A 20,447-nucleotide genomic window follows, 5' to 3' on the forward strand; every position below is an offset into this window, starting at 1 on the left:
CTATCCATCAACTTTATGAAGTAACTTTAGTCCCAAAGAAAGACTGTTGTTCTTTTAAGAAATGGGTCTTCTTGAGTTATAAACTTTAACACCATTTTGTATTGAAGAGCGAGAATATTTAGTGAGTAATGTACCTATGGTTTGCTTCTCTCCACACAAATCTCTGCGGGAACAATAAAAAAAATAAGTAAATAGCATGAATATATTAGGGAACATAACATAATATTTGCAATGCTAGTTATTTTTCTCTCTCTCTCATCAAAAGCATTCTTTCTAACAAGCATAAGGATGTGTTTGTGGGAGAGACAGGGTAGGGAGTGGTTGCTAAGCCTGACTTGAACTAGGTACATTACATGTATTATCTCGTTTGGCCTTCACAGAAAGAGTACAAGTCATTTATTATTTAGCCCCACGTTAGATATGAGGAAACGAGCTCAGGCAGCAAAGGATGGAAACAAATTTTGCTGCCCGGTCTGCATGGCTCCTGAGTCACTTTTTTTTTTGCCCCATTCTATTACATGGCCTCTAAATTAGAAACACAAGCCATGTGATATAGGAAGGTCTACACACAGAGACCCTGGATTATAGGCCACCTGTGTGTGCATGCCTAGGTTACCTATCCTCCCTCAACTTTAGCTTCCTTTTCTGTACCCCAAAGAGGAGATGGCTATAACTAGAACATATACAGGGAAGGAAGAACAAAAGAACGTGAGCTGGAGAAGGGAGCCAGGGCAAGATCATATAAGGCCTTAAAGAACATGGAAAGCAATTGTGATTTAATTCTAAGTATAAAGGGAAGCCCCCAGGAGGGTTTTAATGAATGGAAAAACAGAATGTGATCTGAGTTGTAAATAATGGAGGCAGTGAGGTGATTATGGAAGCTGACTGATGAGTACATGGAAGGTTCATTATGTTACATTGTCATTTCTGAATGTTTAAAGATTTCTAAAATAAAAAGTTTAAAAACGGGGAGAGGGGAAGAGGAAAAAGTATAAGTAGGGAGACTAATTCAGAGGCAGGTACTGGATGATCCATTAGGATTTGCTCATAGTTTGAACCAGGGGGTGAGGGAAGAAAAGACAACTGGACTTCTCGCTGGAGTCACTGGATCCATGGCAGTGCTGTTAACGGAGACGTGGCAGATGGGTTAGGACGAGGGGGAACCGCAGCTCGGCTGTCAGCGTGTCAGGTTACAATTCCTCCTGGATATCCAAGTGGAAACACTCATTAGGCAGCTAGATAGGAGAAGCTAGAGCTCAGGGAAAAGATCAAGTGTGAAGATAAAATCCGGAAGTCTTTAAATTTAAATTCAGGGCTACATGAGGGCACCAAGGAAAAAACATAAACAGAAGAGAAGATGGAGTTAGGAATGGAGTCCTAACACACTCCATGTAAAGATTGGGAAGAACAGGGAGATATCAGCCAAAGAGACAGAAAAGGAGTTACGATGAGGGGAAGGGAAAAACCCAGCGTGTTTCAAGTAGAAAGTGGTCCACAGAGTCAAACAGAGCTAAGAGGCCAAGTGAACAAGACAACTGACCACTGAATGTAGAAAAAATGGATGCCATTGGGTTAAGATCCATCGGCTTAAAGAAAGAATGGGAGACGAAGTAATATAAATCAGTGCTTTTAAAAGGAGTTTCTTGTGGAGAGCCGAGGGCTTGGGGTCCAGTAGGTTGTTGTTGTTTTTAAGATGAGCAGTACTGCAGCATACCATATACTGGCGGGAATAATCCAGCAGGTAAGGAGATATGAATAACACAAGGCGGGAAAGTAGAACAGGAGGAGATACTTCTTTGATAAGGCTGGAGGGATAAGTGCAGAAGGAGATTGGCCTTAGGAGCTGGATGGCTCATGCACTGTATAGGAGGGACTGCAAAGAAAGTACATGCGGACACGACACACGGAGGCCAGCGGGTTTGGCCGTAGGAAAGAAGTTGTCCTTATCCATTCTCATCGGTGTCTCTTTTCTCAAGAAATGAGGTCACAAGCTGAGGGTTAAGAGGAAAAAGGAGGTATTGATGATGCAAAAAGCAAAACTATGAAAAGTGAGCTCCAAGGATAGAAAAATCTCATAAGGAAATGGTGCCTTGCCAAGGACTCTGCCAAGTACCACTTAAGCTCTTAAGTAAGACTGGCAACTTCCATTGTGTCTTTTTCTCCAGGAAATTTCACCGGTCCAGGTGGAGGCATAGAGTAAGCAGAAGGTTAGGTTTAATTTTTGCCAGAGAGGTATAATAAGAGGGAGAGAGAGGGCCATAGGAGCGAAGCAAACACGGTACAAGCTAGAGATCCTGACTAGGAAATCCAACCTGGGGAAAGAGAGGAGAGGACATGAGAGGGAAGAAGTGAAGAGGTGGTAACGTTAGTGCACTTTGAGGGTCTGTAAACAGTGACTAACGAGCTTTTGGAATCTGGCATCTGTCAAAATGTTAAAGCAGCAGGAAAGACAGGAGGTGCCGTAGTGGGGTTTGTAGCCTTCCTGGTCCTGAAGAGCTGCAGTTTTGCAGGGAGGAGGGCAGAGACGTGGTTTTAGAGGCAGCATGAGGAAGAAAGAAAAACATTCTCCACCACCAGGATTGGAAGGTGTGGAGAATGAGAGAAGACGGCCACCAACTTGAGAAAGTTTTGAAGGAAGCTGTGTCCCTAGGGAACACACACACACACACACACACACACACACGGTCCTAATAATACACCTAAGACCCCTATGCTACTCTCACAATCCATTTTAGTAAATTACTTACTGAATATACGGAGCAATGTCTTCTTCTGTCCACTTTTCCCTTAGGGAGAAGAGACTATTAAAACGTTCTTGATTATCCTCAGGTAGATCATCTACTTTTAGCAAAAATATGATTTCTGGTCTTGACTGTCTATCCACCAAGGCTAAACCCTATGAAAAAATAGCATGGAAAAAGGCAGTTAAAATAATGGTCTAATGTTTAAATAGAATTCATTCTTTTATCTTTAGGTTCATCTGAGCCCAAGCCATTTAAAATGTCAGTTATATGAATTACACAAACTACAGAGAGACCTTCGATAGCCTTTTTCATAAAATGACCTCCATTCAACAGATTTCTTCTTCTCTCTTCTGCATTCTGGATCCTACTGCACATTTTATCAGGAAAGCTTTAGTTCAAGGTTACCAATGATCCGTCATTGACAAATCCAGTGGGCCCTTTCTTGGATTCATCTTGCTGGCCCTGTTTCCTTTACTAATGTTGATTCGTACCTCTTTGAATCTTTATCTCTGACATCACCATCTCGTTTTCCTCCTTACTCAATGTTGCATTTCCTTGGGCTTCTATCCTAAGCCCTCAACTTGTCTCACTGTCACTGCCCTGGGTGAGTCAACCAACCTCAACTAAACCCATAACTGTAAGCACCACTTACTTCCTAGATGGTAATATTATGTATCTTCAATTCAACTCTCTCTTCTAGGCACAAGAACTCTATCCAAACCTATCTATGAATGCATTGTGTTTGTCACCCAAACCCGTCCTAGGACACGAGGAGACCTGGGCATTATCCTAGATCCATTATTCAAACTTAATCCTATAGATTTTAAGGCCTCAACATTTCTCTGTCTATGCTCCATCACCTAGTTCTTTGGTCTGGACTTTCTTAGGAGCATTTAAGTACAGAGAGCCTGGATAGTTCTCCTTCTTCATAATCTAGCCAACCTTCCATGCAACCATCTTCAAGGTCAGTGTTCTTCTCAAAAGGCAAAACTCACCAGGTAGCTCTTTCGATGTCACTAGAGGACCCCACAGGAGCTTTCTCAATAGGACTGAAACTCCTTAGCACAGACCATAGTGTCCCTCACTGACTCACCAGCCATTTCCACTCTAACTCTTCCTCCTACTAACAGTGCCCCAATTTGCGTCCCTCCATGCCTTGGAGCATGCTGTCCTGAATCCTCATCTCTGCCCTTCAATCCTGAGAGTTAATAGTTCATTCTTTTAAACCCAGCAGCTAAAATCGCCATTCCTTCAGAAAATCATCTCTGATTGGCCAGTCAGATGAATAAGTCCCTTTTCTTTGCTCCCATAACATCTTGTACACACGTCCTTCCCATAACACAGATCACTCTACATTAGAAGAGTTATACAGGTTATGTGCACCCCCCCATTGCCAGACCCCAGGCAGAGGACCTTGATGGCACACTGTGTGATATTTTCTCCTCAGCATCCAGCATGGTGCCTAGACATAAAAGGAACTCTGTAAATATTGAGCAAATCCTTTCACGATTTAACAAATATTTACTGAGCATACGTAACACACCAAGCAGTATGCTATGTATTGATAAGCAAGAGTGAACAAAATTCTATCCAAGTCGGGAGTGGGAAACCCACATAATCCAATGTTTTCCCCGTGCTGAGCCATAAGCACTATGAAGGAAAAATACAGAGTGCTGTGGCCGAGTTTAACAAGAGGCATTTTTTTTAGAGTAAAAGGAAGCCAGCTTGACGAAGTGACTCAAAGATGAATAGGAGGTGGTGAGGCGAAATGACAAAGGTCATTCTAGAACAAAAAACCTTGCGTGAAGGTTCTAAGGTAGGACAGATCTTGGTGATCTTGAAAACCTGGAAGAAGGCTGGTATGCAGGGAGCAGGAGAGAAGTAGGAAGAGATGAAGCTACGGGGAAGACTATGAAGATGATGCAACACGATGAGATACACCGGTGGGCGGCAGGATTAACGACAAATGGACCCGAGGGTCTCACTGAGGTGACAGAAGTGTTCTAAAGCCAAGGACGGACTGAATGCACAGGGTGCTCCTAGCAGAAATGGTGGCTGGGAAAATAAAGTGGCTCCAAACTCAGTTGCAATACAAATTTCATTTCACCCAATAATTAACGATAACCAACTGAGTTATGGAAGCATGTACTATTGCTACCTTATTTGTTTTTAAACATTTATTTTTGAGAGACAGAGCATGAGCAGGGGAGGGGCAGAGAGAAAGAGAGAGAGACAGACAGACAGACAGAATCTGAAGGAGGCTCCAGGCTCTAAGCTGTCAGCACAGAGCCTGAGTTGGGGCTCGAACTCACGAACCGTGAGATCGTGACCTGAGTCGAAGTCGGACGCTCAATCAACGGAGCCACCCAGGTGCCCACTACCTTACCTTAAGTTGATCAAGCGTGGTGATCATTCCTTCAGGAACACTCTGTTGCCACACTTCCTCAAACTCGGCCAAATTAAATTTCACTGCATTCTGAAGCAGCATCTGTGCTGTCGCTCGGCATATCTTATCAGCACTCAATTCAAAATAAACTTCGCCTAAGGGAAAGGATCGGATGGTTTCCTTTTCCTCCACGCAATTTCTCAGAAAAAATTATACACAGTGCACCTCCTACAAGCCCATGGAGTTGTTCTTATCAGGCACATGCTTCAGAAGGGCATACCGATTTTAAACCATTTTTTTAATGTTTATTTATTTTTGAGAGAGACAGAGACAGAGCGTGAGCAGGGGAGGGGCAGACAGAGAGAGGGAGACAGAGAATCTGAAGCAGGCTCCAGGCTCCAAGCTGTCAGCATGGAGCCTGATGTAGGGCTCAAACCCACAAACCATGAGATTATGACCTCAGCGGAAGCCGGATGCTTAACTGACAGAGCCATACCAACTTCAAACACAGCCAAGTTAAAATATTTTCCAAATCTTACCTTCCTCTACATATCTCTTTCCATAACATTTAAGGCAGTGTTCAATCATTTCCCTGAAAAATTTAAAAATACTCATTTGAAAAGTTATCACATTTTAATGCATTATATCTTAAACACCTTTGCTAACTAAGATAGAACTTTGAGATCTGAAATACTATGATTTCGATTGCCATGTAAAATTTTACATTAGCAACTAACTAAAAAATACCAGGAGCCATTATGTGCCAGGCCCATGCTAGACATTTTTATATGAATTATGTGAACATCTTTATTATCATAACATAGCCTAGATATAATTATTTCTTTACATTTTTTATGGCGGGAAAAAACAGAGATGATGCACATTGATTTAGTCCCATGACCAAAATTCCTAAGTCCTTCCTGGTCATGTATTTTTTAAATTTCTATACAATATCCAATTATAAAGAGCCTATGCTTTGGGTTTAGCTCCACCCTGGAAAATAACTTTCTTTCTTTAGAGGAAACTTGGAGGCACAGTGATGAAAATACTTACTCTGGCTCCAATGGTCCAAGTTCCTGAAGGCACGTATTCAAAGGAACTTTACCAAAAGACCAAGATTCAGAGTCCACAAGCTGAGTTATGTGATTCAGAAGTTTCATCTCATAATCAAAGTCAAGAATCCTCCAATAACCTACAAGTTCCAAATGTAATTTAAGCAAATTAATTGGCTAATGATCAATAAAGAAGCAGCATTCTCTTGCCCAGTACAAAAAAAAGAAACACTAATGTCTTAGCTTTCTTTATAAGCAATGCTTCTTTTTATGTTTTTCTTTTAATCGTTATGAATTGTGTCTTGAGAGAAACCAACCAGTTTTTAAACTTTTTTTAATGTTTTTGTTTTTGAGAGAGAGAGAGAGAGAGAGAGAACAGGCGAGGGGCAGAGAGAGAGACACACACAGAATCTGAAGCAGGCTCCAGGCTCTGAGCTGTCGGCACAGAGCTCGATGCAGGGCTCAAACTCATGGACTGTGAGATCATGACCTGAGCTGAGGTCAGATGGTTAACCGACTGAGCCACCCAGGCGCCCTGAAACCAAGCAGTTCTTAAAAAATACCTTGCATATGACTAACAGCGATTTTAATCAAGTGCTTTAACACTCAGTTATCTCAGAAGAATCTTGTCGATCTAAATGGAAACGTGGAAGCCTGTAGCTGGAATAGTGATTTCATTAGAACCTCGTACAAATGAGGTGGAGATGGCAGAGTTGATATCCACACACTGAACTCTGCCGTGGGACACCGCCATGGTTTAACTCTCATCTCGGCTATCCTGCAGAGGTCCTTGTGAAGAGGCCAAGGTCACTCGAGTCAACAGACTCAAAGGTACAATGTGGACCAGTGGCAAGATAAAGGCTGGGCATCAAGACACCTTTCCCTATTCTGGTGAAAGATCACGAAATGCCATCTTACAATCGAAGGCTCTACCTCCATCCCTAGAGAAACAAATCAAGTACAAATCCATCATTTCCAAGGAAGAATGTTACTATTGCTATTCTGAAAGAATAAAGGCAACAGTAGAAAAGGGAACGTGTGATGTCGATCTCAGAAAGAATGTTAGAAGTAATCTACGCACTGCTTGACACATACCAAAAAGTTATCCATCCCCAGGCAAGAAGTGACTAATATACAGAGCTGCATCAAATTCCATTGGTTTCTAACCTCAACACGCCTGGTACCCAATCACCATAGTGATTAACAGCAGGCATCCATCATAAAAACTTTATTGTCAATGCGTAGGACCAAATGTGCCTCAAGGAAAAGCCCTGTAAGGAGTGGTTGGAGTCACTGGTCACAGCTGACTTCCTTGGGTGAAGTCACATGTAGTCTCTACCCCACACCCCAAAATATAAATATCATCATCTTTAAGCCCAAAAGAAAATTAAGTAAAGAGTGTGCAATAGGATCAAGATGTCCATAAATCTCTCTACACGTGATGCCCAATTCCATGCTTATAAATAATTACAGGAAGTCACGTTACCTTCAATCTCACAGGCATTTAGAACTTGTAACTGGGCCATTATTTCTTCCTCACTTGCCTGAATTTGATCAAGCAAATCTTCAGTTGTATACTGAAACAAGGAGAAAAAAACCAGAAAACATTTTAAGGCCTTTGAAGAATATTTTTTAAGACTTATTAAATTTGGGGGAAGAAATACACAGAACAGATTAAAGCAGTATTTATACTGTAGCTCAATTTCTTTTTTTAATGATGTGTAATGATTACTACATGAAATCCTAGAAAAAATATAGGGGTCAATCTGCATGGTGTTGGATTTAGCAGTAAGTCTCTTAGCTAGGACACCAAAAACTACAATGACAAGAGAAAAAACATAAATTGGACTTCATCAAAATGAAAAACTTCTGCACTTCAAAACAGCATCAACGTAAAAGGACAAATAGTGTATGATTCCACCCGTATGGGATATTTAGAAGTCAAATTCACAGGGATGAAAAGTAGGGTGGTAGCTGCCAGAGGCTGGGAGGCAAAGGATACTGGGGAGTTAGTGTTTCATGTCCCGGCCTGGGAACATGAAAGGTTTACATGGATGATGCGTGGCGGCCATGGTTACAGAACAACGTGAATGTACGTAATGGCACAAAACTATACACATAAAAACGTTTAAAACTGTAAATTTTTTCTTATGTATACTTATCACAATTTTTAAAAAAATCAAAAGTGAGGGACGTCTGGGTGGCTCAGTCAAACATCCGACTTCAGCTCAGGTCATGATCTCGTGATTCACGAGTGTGAGCCCTGCATCGGGCTCTGTGCTGACAGCTCAGAGCCTGGAGCCTGCTTCTGATTCTGTGTCTTCCTCTCCCTCTGCCCCCCTCACTCCCCATTGCTGGTACTCTGTCTCTCTAGCTCTCTCAAAAATAGAAAAATAATAATAAAAATACATTTTTTAAAATCAAAAGTGAAAAAATAACCCACAAAATGGGAGAAAATATAAGCATATTTTATTTCTTTTGCTTATTTATTTGGAGAGAGTGCTTGCGTGTGTATCCATGAACCAGGGAGGGGCAGAGGGAGAGAGAGAATCCCGGACAGGCTCTGTGCCATCAGCAGGGAACCTGATACAGGGCTCCATCTTACGGAACTGTGAGATCATGACCTGAGCCAAAATCAAGAGTCGGAGGTTTAACGGACTAAGCCACCCGGGTGCCCCTGAGCTAATTGTTTCTGATAAGGAACTTATAATTAAATTATATTTTAAAAGTCTCCTACAACTCAATAATAAAAAGACAAATAACCCAATTAAAAATTAGGCAAAGGAGTTCCTGAATAAACATTTTTTAATGAAATACAAATAGTCAAGAAGCACATAAAAAGATGGTCAACATCATCAGTCATTAGGGAAATGCACATCAAAACTACAATGAGGAGCGCCTGGGTGGCTCAGTCAAGTTAAGATTCCGACTTCAGCTCAGGTCATAATCTCATGGTTCATGAGTTCGAGGCTTGCGTTGGGCTCTGTGCTGACAGCTCAGAGCCTGGAACCTGCTTCAGAGTCTATGTCTTTCTCTCTCTCTCTCTCAAAATAAATAAATGTTAACAATTTTTTTTTATTTAAAAAACCCCACATGGATACCACTTCAATACCACCACTGTTATTGATATAAAAAAGGCAGTAACAGGTGTTGTCAAGGATGTGGAGAAATTGGAGCCCCCATACATGGGAATATAAAATGGTGCAGCCACTTTGGAAAACAGTCTGACGGTTCCTCAAAAAGTTACAAAGAGTTACATCATGACCCATCAATTCCACTCTTGTGTCTACACCCAAGGTAAAGGAAAACACAGGTCCTCTAGAAACTTGTACATGAATGTTCACAGGAGTGTCATTCATAATAAAACATGGAAACTACCCAAATGTCCATCCGCTGAAGAACGAATGAACATGTGGTATATCAATAAAATGGAGTATTTTCAGCAATAAAGACAAATAAACTACGAATATATGCGACAACACCAATGAACCTTGAAAACATGCCAAGTCAGAAAAAAAAAAAAAAAAAAAAAAAAGAAAGCAAGCCAGTCAGAAACGGTCATATATTCAGGAGCCTGGGTGGCTCAGTCAGTTAAGCGTCTGACTTTGGCTCAGGTCATGATCTCATGGTTCGTGGGTTCGAGCCTCGCATCGGGTTCTGGGCTGACAGCTCAGAGCCTGGAGCCTATTTCAGATTCTGTGTTTCCCTCTCTCTCTACCCCTCCCTTGTTTGTACTCTGTCTCTCTCTGTCTCAAAAATAAAAATAAAATAAATATTTAGAAAGAAAAGAAAAGGTCATATATTATATGATTCTACTCATGTGAAATGCCCAAAAGAGGTAAATCAAGAGACTGAAAGATTAGTGGTTGCTAATGGGTGAGGAAAGCAGAGAAAGATAAGTTTAGAAGAGTTAAGGAGTACAAGGTTCCCTTGGGGCGATAAAAATATTCTAAACTTCATCTTGGTGATGACTGTCCAAGTCTGTGAATGTACTAAAACCACTGATTGAGTGAACTGTCTGGTATATAAATTGTATCTCAATAAAGTGGTTACCAAAAAAAAAAAAAAAATCAGTCAATAGAGGAAAAAGAGAATGAACATAAATATGGTTTTCAGGATGTCAGTACAGCTATCATGTTGAACTACATTAAGAACTTTAAAAATTTTTTACTTGGCTTATAAATATTTTTCCTTACTTCCAGGAATTAGTTCTCACAATAGAATAAGAATACTTCCGGGGTGCCTGGGTGGCTTGTCGGTTGAGCGCCAACTTCAGCTCAGGTCATGGACTCGTGGTTCATGAGTTCGCACCCCACATCGGGCTCTGTGAGGACAGCTTGGAGCCTGGAGCCGGCTTCAGATTCGGTCTCCCTCTCTCTCTCTCTCTGTTCTTCCCATGCACATGCTCGCTCTCTCTCTCTCTCTCTCTCTCTCTCTCTCTCTCAAAAATAAATAAAGATGTAAAAAAAAAAAAGAATACTTCCCATTTTCATAATGTCTTTCCTGAAGAGCCCCTAATTATAATTTTTAATTAAATAAAAATTAATTTAACTCCTAAAAAACATATTTGATAGTTAGGAGCACGCTTTGTAGATGATACCACAATATCTAGGATTTGCTTTAAAATACTCCAGAAAGGTGCTCCTGGGGGGCTCAGTCAGTTAAGCATCCAATTTCGGCTCAGGTCATGATCTCGGGGTTCGTGAGTTCGAGCTCCATGTCGGGCTCTGTGCTGACAGCTCAGAACCTGCATCCTGCTTCAGATTCTGTGTCTGCCTCTGTCTCTTCCCCTCCCCTGCTCTTGCTCTCTGTCTGTCTCTCTCTCTCTCTCTCAAAAATAAACCTTTTTTTTAAATTAAAAAAAAAAATACTCCAGAAAGAGAAGAAAAAAAAGCATCAGGGGAACAGAAGAAACAAGACTGACAGAACACTGGTAAATGTTCAACTCAGTGAATATATGGGGGTCTTTCTGGTTTGGGGTATGTCTGAACTACAAATATGAAAAATAAGGATGCCACATTAAGTACCTCTAATCATAGTTCTAATTTTCAATTAAAAAAAAGTGAAGATTAGTCTTACTTTTGAATGATTGGAATCCTTCTCTTTTTGACTGTCAGGTCCTTCGTAGGCATTTTCCATCAAAAGCTTCTTTAGCTTCTTTAATTTAGGTCTGCATCTTCTTAATTCCCAATAATTATTAGAAAAACCAAAGATCTAGAAAGTATAATATATTATAGCCTTTCAGGGGCTATTCAAAATGAAAATTTCATACAAAATTTCAACCGCCTCATTTGCTCTCAATAAAAAGACAAGAGAGCCACGAGGAATTACCCTCTAGCCGACTCAGCAAAGAGATGGGTGTCTTCAGGAAACATCTTTCCAAACCCCAGTTAGGAAGACACTGCCAGGGCACCCGGTGCTCAGTCGATTAAGCGTCCGACTTCGGCTCAGGTCATGATCTCCCGGTTTGTGAGTTTGAGCCCTTCATCGGGCTCTGTGCTGGCAGCTCAGAGCCTGGAGCCTGCTTCGGATTCTCTCCCTCTCTCTCTGCCCTTCACCTAATCATGCTGTCTATCTCTCTCTCTCAAAACTAAATAAACATTAAAAAATGTTTTTAAACCTGCCAACATTGAAGCAATCTCTGAGCTCCCTGTCTCCAGCGGGCTCTGGGAACTAGGGTGTGCCCAGAATGGAATGACCAGGAGGGTGACCATTCTGCAACCCTGATGGAAATAACAGGATAAGGCTAGAAAACCAAGAACAAGGAAGACACAAGATCACAGTGTTCAGACAATGAAGGGATGTGAAAGCACAGAAGGAGCTTCCTTGTTTTATGTTGCTCATGGTGTTCAAAATGTGGCAGAAAGTTAAGGATGAGACGCTTCTTTTCAGTGCAAGAACTTCCTACTATTTAGAGCTGCAGCTAATTCCTTATTTGACTGGTGAAAATAGTGAGAGGCTTATGACTCCGAGAAACCCGGCTGACAGTGGCTAAATGACGGGTGATAGCTGTTATTCCTCTCTACCTCCGTGACTGCCAGTGTCTAGCCCTTCGTAGGTGCCAAGTGGTCCACATAAAATAATGAAAAATGCTGAATGGATTCATGCGGGGTGCCTTCTGACTCGCAAATGGAAGGTCAAGGGATGCTTCTAACCTTCAAGCTAGCGCAAGGCTTGACTGACAAGACACGGCCCAGACTGGCTGATGATGCTGATAAATCTGAAGACTCCAAAAGAGAAGCGTGAGGACCAAACCCAAAAGACTGACTTCATCCATGTCCACAGACTCACAGCCTCAGGCTCTACCCAAAGCAAGATGTTGGCATGTGCTTTGAGTTGTGGGGAAGGGAGTACATTGGCGTACTAGTACATAAATTACTTGGTGACGTGGACAAATTAGGAGATTTTGCCCCAAGATCTGAATGTCCAGGTTGACATGAAAACAAGAAATCCGATGATTCGGCAGTTCTGGGCCTGCTTTCCCGAAAGGCCAAGCTGTGGCCGCCCTCCTCTGTGGATGGGGCTCGTGCTTGTCACTTCGCCGCAGGCTCCACCACCCTCTGTTACGTGCGGAGACTGGGTGTCCGCTGCTGTTTATCAACGACAGCCTGCTTCGTGGATCGGGTTCCTTACCTAGCCCCTCAACATCTGAAGTGCAACCACAGCTTCAAACTTTGGTTGGTAGGACTTTGTGAAGCTTTGCCCAGTCTCAGTGCACACAATTCCCGTAAGGAGAGCTCAGAGGTAACCTGCATACTATTACAGCCCTGCAAAAACACCTACAGAACAGGTATTCGAGGAGAACATAGTACTGTTTACAGAAGACTCAACTGCCCATGTTTCTAGTTACAATTAAAAGACAGATCCCTCCCCCTCCCCTCAAAATCCAAAATGCGAAATTTACCTAAGCTTCCTCTTGTCCTAGCAACATCATGGGTCAGAGATTTCCCAATATTTCCCCTTATTTCTATTCCAATTCTATTTCTAAGGCACTCGAGGGCCTAAAATCATTCTGAGAGAATTAAAGGCTGTGTTTCAATCACGACATGTGTAACCATCTACCCAGGATGAAGACTTCTATTTAGCATCTGCCACCAGTAGCCTCTGTAATAATTAAGACTTTGCCATACCTGGCTAGTGGTAGTAATGAACTAAATGGACTTCAAAGGTGAGACACACACACACTTGCCTCGAAAACCCCAATTTCTTCATTTCTCTGCCTCAAAATATTACTTAAGGTGCTAGTGGTGGTTTGAGGGAGTCTTCTTTCAAAACATATACACAGCCAGACTCGGCTAAAAATAGGTAAAACGTTTTAGAATATGTCACCTCATTACACACTTTCTATGTCACCGACAATAGTCAACCCATCTAGGACTTAAAAATCAAATCAGGAAAATAAAGATGACTTCCCAAGACACCAAACAAACAAATGATGACAAGAAATCTTAAATCTCGTGAGAGAACCTTTCGGGTCCCCTGTGATCATGCATTTCACACCTAAAGATTTTAATTAAAGGCAATATTAGCACATATGTTGTGATTCTCATATAAATTAGAAGACAAGTAACTGTACCTCAGTATGAATAATGTTACAGTGTGTTTCTTCCGTCTTCAGCTGGTCAGGAGTTTTACAACCAGGAATGAAAAGCAACATATTGGAAGTGTCTGCTATTTTCAAGTCATACGTTTTGTCTTTACTGCACAGCACAGCCTGCTCGTCTTTATCACCACGAATCACAAGACTGCGGGAAAATGGGAAGATAATAGACATGGTTTGTTGAGACACCTAGCAACATCTTCATTCTAAACAGTTCCAAAGTCCCCTAGGCGTGCAGAAGTTAAAATTCATTCTTGAGGCCGTGTCTGGCCCCTGTTCTCACCACCCTCACATAATGCTGGGCTCCACAGAACAATGGCGGAACCAGTTGGGAGACAGCGGGGCACCAGATGGCCTTGCCAAGGAAAAGTAATCCAACATGCCAGAAAGATCCAAAGGAGCCAAGAGTCCAAATGTTACCACATGGCATCTTCCTGCACACTGCTTGTGAGAGCACAAGACAAAAGTAGTAGCTTCAGCCACAGTGTCAATTTCCTAAACTGTGTTAAAGCAGTACTTCTCAAACCTGTGCGTAGGCATCTTACAGAATCGTTTTAAAAAACTGAATCTCAATTTGCAGGTCTGGGACAGGACCCAGGATTCTGCATTTCTAACAAGCTCCCAGATGACCATCATCCCGCTGGTGGTCCTGGTACCACCTAAGAGTGGTTCTTCTTGTTTTGTTCTGAGTTTCCCCTAACAATCCCAGGACACATCCTAGCCTATACATCAGCTCTTGTTGCAAAGATATCGGGACTTTATGAAGAGAGATGGAATGCTGAATGAAAAAATATGAAAAAGATATGTTTACACACTGCAGTAAAGAAGCTCTGACAAAGGCTCACAGGAGGGAAAGAGCAAGAAGAAAGAAGAGGGGAAGGACAGAGGTGAGGAAGAAGAGGAAGCACTAAAGAAGGAGATGATGGGGAGATGCCTGGGTGGCTCAGTTGGTTGAGCGTCTGGTTCTTGATTATGGCTCAGTTTTTCATGTTGGGATAAACTGCTTGAGATTTTCTCCTCTCTACCCTCCCCCCTGCCTTTCTCTCAAAATAAATAAATAAACTTTTTTTAAATCTTAAAAAAAAGATGATGGGGTTGACAGCAAGGGAGTCGTTTCTAGCAGTTTTGTCTACAAAATGTTTAACCCTCCTGTACACTATGCACTTTCTCAAAGAAATAATAAAAATAAATAGAAGAATGGGTAAGTACTTTTTAAAACTAAGACTCAGTTCAAGTGAAAAAAATGCATGTTGTTGTGTTTTTTTTTTAAGCCTCCTACCGCTAGTAACACTTCACGATTCCAAGGACCCGCTCTTCCACACTTACTTCCACATTGCACTATCCAGGCTTCAGTATTCGGTTTAAAACAACGACCCGTCCTTGGCAAAAGTGTTTTCAACACACATTTCCAGGTCCTTCTGGATTGCCAGGTGGATGAACAGCAACTGAATAAAAAGAAGGTCCCCACACCTGAAGTCCTTCCTTGGCTCCCCAACAACTCAATGGGGTTGAAAACCTGCGAGTGAGGCACCCGTTTCGCTTCCTTAAAGATACTTGGTGGCTAGCATCTGAAGACTGGCCAGTTAATTATGCCACCAGATGAGTAAATATGAAAACTGAAATCCTGAGGAATTCGACTTTAAGGAATCTACAAGAGAACAAACTAGCTAATAAAATACACGTGTTGGAAGAAAGGCGGTGCCGAAAAGAAACAAACCAGAGCCCCTAACTCCTAATTTTCGAGAGCTGGGAGGGCACACATTTAACAGAATGATTCTCTAGACTTCTCCTTTGACTATATTTTTAAATCCATGGTTTTGTAGCAAATGCGTAGCTGACCAAGAATTAGAAACAGATTCAGATTCCCACTAAATAACGCCCAAGCAAGTCTGCTTCTTGAGGGCCTCCCACAATTACCAACTCTGTAAAACGTTTTCCAACGTATTCCCTACAGTCCTACCGATTGTCTCGAAATGAACATAAGTGGAAGGCAAGGAGAACTCTATAAATATTAGACAGTAGCGCTGGATAGAAAGCCGGAACGGCGAAGAGCTCAGCGCAGTTGCCGGCGTCTCTGTTAAAGTCTGAAAACGTCACTGAGGTTCTCTTCCCTGATTTGCTTCCGCGGACACAGGGCTCCCCGATCACGTGCACCAGCCCCGTAGGCGTCACCGCGGTCCAGCTAAGGGCACCACCAGCAGCGGCGTGGGCTCCTCGGAGAAAGGCAGCGCGCCGGAGTCAGGCCTGCGGGCGCCCGGCTCACATCCAGACACCGCTCCGGCCCACTTTCCCCGTCCGGCGTTTCCCCGCGGGGCAACGGGCCGGCGGCAGGCTCACCTGTGCCCGGCCTCCAGCTGCTGGCACAGCGAGGGCTCCAGCTCCAGCAGGCAGAAGTCGCCGGCGGCGGCGCCGGCCCCGGGGCCGAAGCCCAGGCAGTGCACGGCCGGCAGCAGCTCGGCCGCGTTCAGCTTGGCGATCTGGAGCGTCGCGTCCACCTCCTCGCGGGTCCTCCTCATGGCTGTGCGGCCCCGGGGCTCCCGCCGCGTCCCGGAGGAGGCCCTGGGGGCGGACTCGAGGGCACCGGCTGGGCGCGCGGCCCGGAGCGGGCGGAATGTACCAGGGGAAGGGAAGGGACTTTCGAAAGCGCGCCACGGCGGCAGAGGGCGTGTTTCCGGGGCGGAGCGTGTCGCCGGCGCGTCCTTCCGAGGGTCCTAAGGCCGTTGCTGCGCGATCCCCGCCGCGTCGCGGAGGGTCACCCCAGGCGGAGCGGGGCTGCGGCAGGGAAGCACGGCCTCCGCGGGGCGGCCTCCGCGGGACCCTCGCCCGCCCCCTCCGCGGCTCCACCGCTGGTTTCCAGCCAGCACGCCCCATTTCCTCGCCGTCGAAACAGCCCAGTTTTCCCGCCGGGGCCGGGACTTGTGATAAGCATTCTGCATGCATAATTTTCTGCGTCCTTCGTTCCAACCCTGTAAAGTGGTTGCTTGTCCGCCCCATTTTGTAAACGAGGCAAGCTCCTTTCCCGCGGTGGCCCAGCAGGAGGTAGTAAAGTCTGACTCCAGCTCTGTCTACCCTGTCGCTAAGCATATGCCTCCGGGTTTTAGGCAAACGCTTTGGATCAGGAGCGGGGCCCTGGTAGATAGAATTGGAAAGGGAATCCCACTTCTGTGGGCTTGGGGACCATCATATCTGGGAGACAATGGCTTGGACTAGATCCATCATTCATTGAGTACCTAGTGTGAACTGGGTGTCAGGAGAGGGGCTGAGACCCGCGTCCAGAGAAAAGCAACTTTCCTGGGGTGGAAAGAGCCTGCAGTCTCCAGGGTAGATAGACAAACTACCGCAGGATGGGTAAACTGCTCACTCAGCTTTCTCCAAGGTGTGTTCTAGGCCAAATTTTACAGTGATCTGAATGAATACAAAGTTTCATCGGTATATACAGCCGGCCGTGCATTAATAGCTTGTAAGAGCCTGATGTGAACTGTCCCAGGGACCCCGCCGCCTGTCTGGGACTCCTGCTGTCGGTGAGAGCTGAGTGTGCCTGGGAAGAACATTCCACGAGTATTAATGAGACCTTGGGCAAAGTAAAAGAGTTGGGTGGGTGAGTAGATGGGTAGGTGAGTGAGGGGTCGAATTCCTAGGAAATGAACAGGCATTTTCTTTCAACTTCTGTGTGGAAGTATAGTAAACTAAAGAGTAGGGCATCCCAGGGAGTACTGGGTGGTGCTTCAGTTGGTGGTAGAGAGATTGGTTCCTGTGACTTACTTCTTCACAAATCGTTTTTAATACACGTGAATGTGTAAGGACTATGGTGGAGGAAAATGCTGGGTCTGAAGGTGGTTCCCTGATGAGATGCATTGCAGGGGTTCGATTAACTAGAAGCTGCTTAGTGTAAGGAGAATGCTTACATCAGACCAGCCTCCCTTGAAGTCTCAGCCCTGCTCTCACTAGCTTTATGACTCGTGTTGTGTTCATTTAATTTCTCACTCCAACTTACTTATCTGTGAAAGAAAAATAATAATACCTACATTGTAACATGCATGGCAAGCAAGTGAAATTTAACAAATGGCAGACTTTTGCTATTGTTTATTGGTTAGCACTTATTAACAAATTATTATTTGTGTGTAAGTCATTAAATAATTTTATTATTGATGAGTAAATGATATCTGATTTTGCTATTCTGGCAGGAAGGTGGACCTCAGTTCCCCTCTTAAAACAGAATGATAGTTTTTATTAATTCTTTTTCTAATGCGTGTTAGATACATTTTTGTAAAGTAAAAAAATTTTTTTCTATACATTTTTCTTAACTGTTTGAGGCTTGCTCATTCACCTGATAAAAAAAAAAAAGAAAAACTTTTAACAAGTAAATTAATGGTCAAAGAGAAATTTCAAAAGAGCCAACCATAGAAAAATTAATACTGCATTCGTAGGCACTGTACTTTTTTTTTTTTAGTTTTTTACTTATTTTGAGACAGAAAGAGAGTAAGAGCAGGGTAGGTGCAGAGAGATTGAGAGGGAATCCCAGAGGAGGGAGAGAGAGTTGGGGAGAGAGAGAGATGCAAAACTTGAGAGACTATTGAATGCTGAGAATGAACTGAGGGTTGAGGGGGAAGGGGGAGGGGGGAAAGAGGTAGTGGTGATGGTGGAGGGCACTTAAGGGGAAGAGCACTGGGTGTTGTATGGAAAACAATTTGACAATAAAATATTATGGAGGAAAAAAAATTAAAAAAAAAAAAAGAGAGGGAATCCCAAGCAGGCTCCACACTGTCAGCATCGAGCCCAAAGCGGGGATTGAACTCACAAACCGTTAGATCATGACCTAAACTAAAATCAAGAGTTGGATGCGCAACTGACTGAGCACCCAGGTGCCCCTCTTCTCTTGATTATAGAGTTCATATACTATTTTCATAATGTGAAATAGGAATTTTATTTAGTAAATCATAGTTCACATAAGAATTACGTATGAATACTTTTTTTTTGTTTTGTTTCCTCTCTTCCTTGTTTTTATTATTCTTATTTTAATTTAATGAAGAGTATGGTGGCTTCCAGGCATCCAAAAAACTTAAAATGTTTTATAACCATGACCTTGGTTTGGGCTCTCATTTCCTATTACTGTGGGCTCCTAAGGCCCAGGTTTTCCTACCTTCCATCCCCCTTCCCATGGCCCATCTTATCTCCGTGCCATATCCAGTTAATTTTCAAAACATTAAGTTCTCTAATAGCCTTACCTTCTGCTCACCAAACCTTAACATTTCCCTTCCCCTTGAAAATAAAGCTCATACTTCTGCTGGCTTCCAAGACTTGGGTCCATCTTGCTCTTCCCGGTTCTACAGCTCAAGTGCTTTTCATATATACTATCAACTAGCCTACCAATGCCTCTGTACTTCCTTACTTTTATGTTTCTGAGTGTTGTGCATGTATTTTAAAATTTTATCCATAATTTAAAAATTAGGAGAGTTTCCAATAACATTGTGATTTTTCTCCTTTTTTTACTACTTTTTAAATGTTCGTTTATTTTTGAGAGCGAGACAGACAGACAGAACATGAGCAGGGGAGAGGTAGAGAGAGAGGGAGACACAAAATTCCAAGCAGGCTCCAGGCTCTGAGATGTCAGCACAGAGCCCAACATGGGGCTTGAACTCACAAACCATGGAATCATGACCTGAGCCCAAGTCAGACCCTTAACTGACTGAGCCACCAGTGGCCTCTCCTCTTCTTCCTTTAAAAAATCAGGGTATCTGATGGCCTGGGACTCATATTTAGCAACAGTGAGGCTGGTGTTCATGGCTTCTGTCTAGTTTTCTCCAGGCCTGTGCTAGGACCTCTCAGTCTGAAAATTCATATTTTTCATTTCCAGGAAATTTTCTTCTATGATTTCCTTGACAAAATCCCCTCTCCATGCCTCCACATTTTCTGTTCTATGTTTCTGAAACCGAATAGTTGGCTTTTCTTATATATACATGATTTTCTAATTTATACATGAAAATATCAATATCAGAAATTTGACTTCAGAAAGATCTTCCAGGTGGCAGTTTGGAGGACAGCTCAGGAGCAGAAGTTTAACCCAGTGAGATCAGGCAGAAAATTTAAATAGACAATGTCAGAACTCATTGAACTGATTCTATGGCATCTGGACAAATAGAAGGAGAAATAACAAATATTCAGAGAGTAGAATGCATGGACCTTGTTAACCATGTGGAGAGTGAGAAAGGGGAGAAGTTGAGAAAGGCTGTCACAAGCATGGCTTGGGCAATGGGGAAGGTGTTAGTCGCCTAAAAGATGTGAAAATACACGGGGAAATGACTGGATTATTTAAAGTAGCGGAGTAACATTATCAGATTTAGATTTTTAAAAGATCACTTACTAAACTAAAGTGGGGGTGACAATTTGATGGGAAACAGGATATGTACGTGGTTGCAATGTATCTATCTAAAAATTGTTAAGTACAAAAGAAAAAATAGTAACTTTTTAAAAACATGGAGCAGGTTGGAAGAAGTCACTGAGATCACATGACCCTCATTTGACCTTCAAGCTGGATTGGAGCCTCCTCCCCCCTCCCTTGACCTTGGAATGTAAATTCTGCCTGGCATTCCCACTGAGGTAGTCGGTTCTGAGGAAGTAGCCTGGAGTGGGTGAGGTGTTAAAACCCTCTGGATGAGGGGTGCCTG

The 20,447-nt window shown here is 43.1% G+C and overlaps 1 protein-coding gene across 4 annotated transcripts; it reads right to left on the reverse strand.

The window, feature by feature from the left end:
• On the reverse strand, positions 1 to 16,432 carry DSCC1 (DNA replication and sister chromatid cohesion 1). 4 transcript variants are annotated; one of them, XM_029923916.1, is made up of 9 exons: positions 16,120 to 16,430; positions 13,759 to 13,927; positions 11,262 to 11,396; positions 7,669 to 7,759; positions 6,184 to 6,322; positions 5,670 to 5,722; positions 5,131 to 5,285; positions 2,748 to 2,896; positions 1 to 163 (listed from the first exon to the last, which is right to left on the reverse strand). In XM_029923916.1, exons 1-9 carry the CDS (start codon positions 16,296 to 16,298, stop codon positions 55 to 57), a joined length of 1,179 nt encoding a protein of 392 aa, XP_029779776.1. In that variant the 5' UTR covers positions 16,299 to 16,430; the 3' UTR covers positions 1 to 54. The 4 variants fall into 4 exon arrangements, with proteins under 4 accessions (XP_029779776.1, XP_029779778.1, XP_029779777.1 ...); XM_029923917.1 differs by lacking the exon at positions 1 to 163 and adding an exon at positions 170 to 1,202 and having other exon boundaries at positions 16,120 to 16,431; XM_029923919.1 differs by lacking the exon at positions 1 to 163 and adding an exon at positions 4,158 to 4,206 and having other exon boundaries at positions 2,793 to 2,896; positions 16,120 to 16,432.
• Between the last annotated feature and the right edge of the window lie 4,015 nt (positions 16,433 to 20,447).

Source organism: Suricata suricatta, chromosome 15 (genome assembly GCF_006229205.1).
Source record: "Suricata suricatta isolate VVHF042 chromosome 15, meerkat_22Aug2017_6uvM2_HiC, whole genome shotgun sequence".
Lineage (NCBI taxonomy): Eukaryota > Metazoa > Chordata > Mammalia > Carnivora > Herpestidae > Suricata > Suricata suricatta.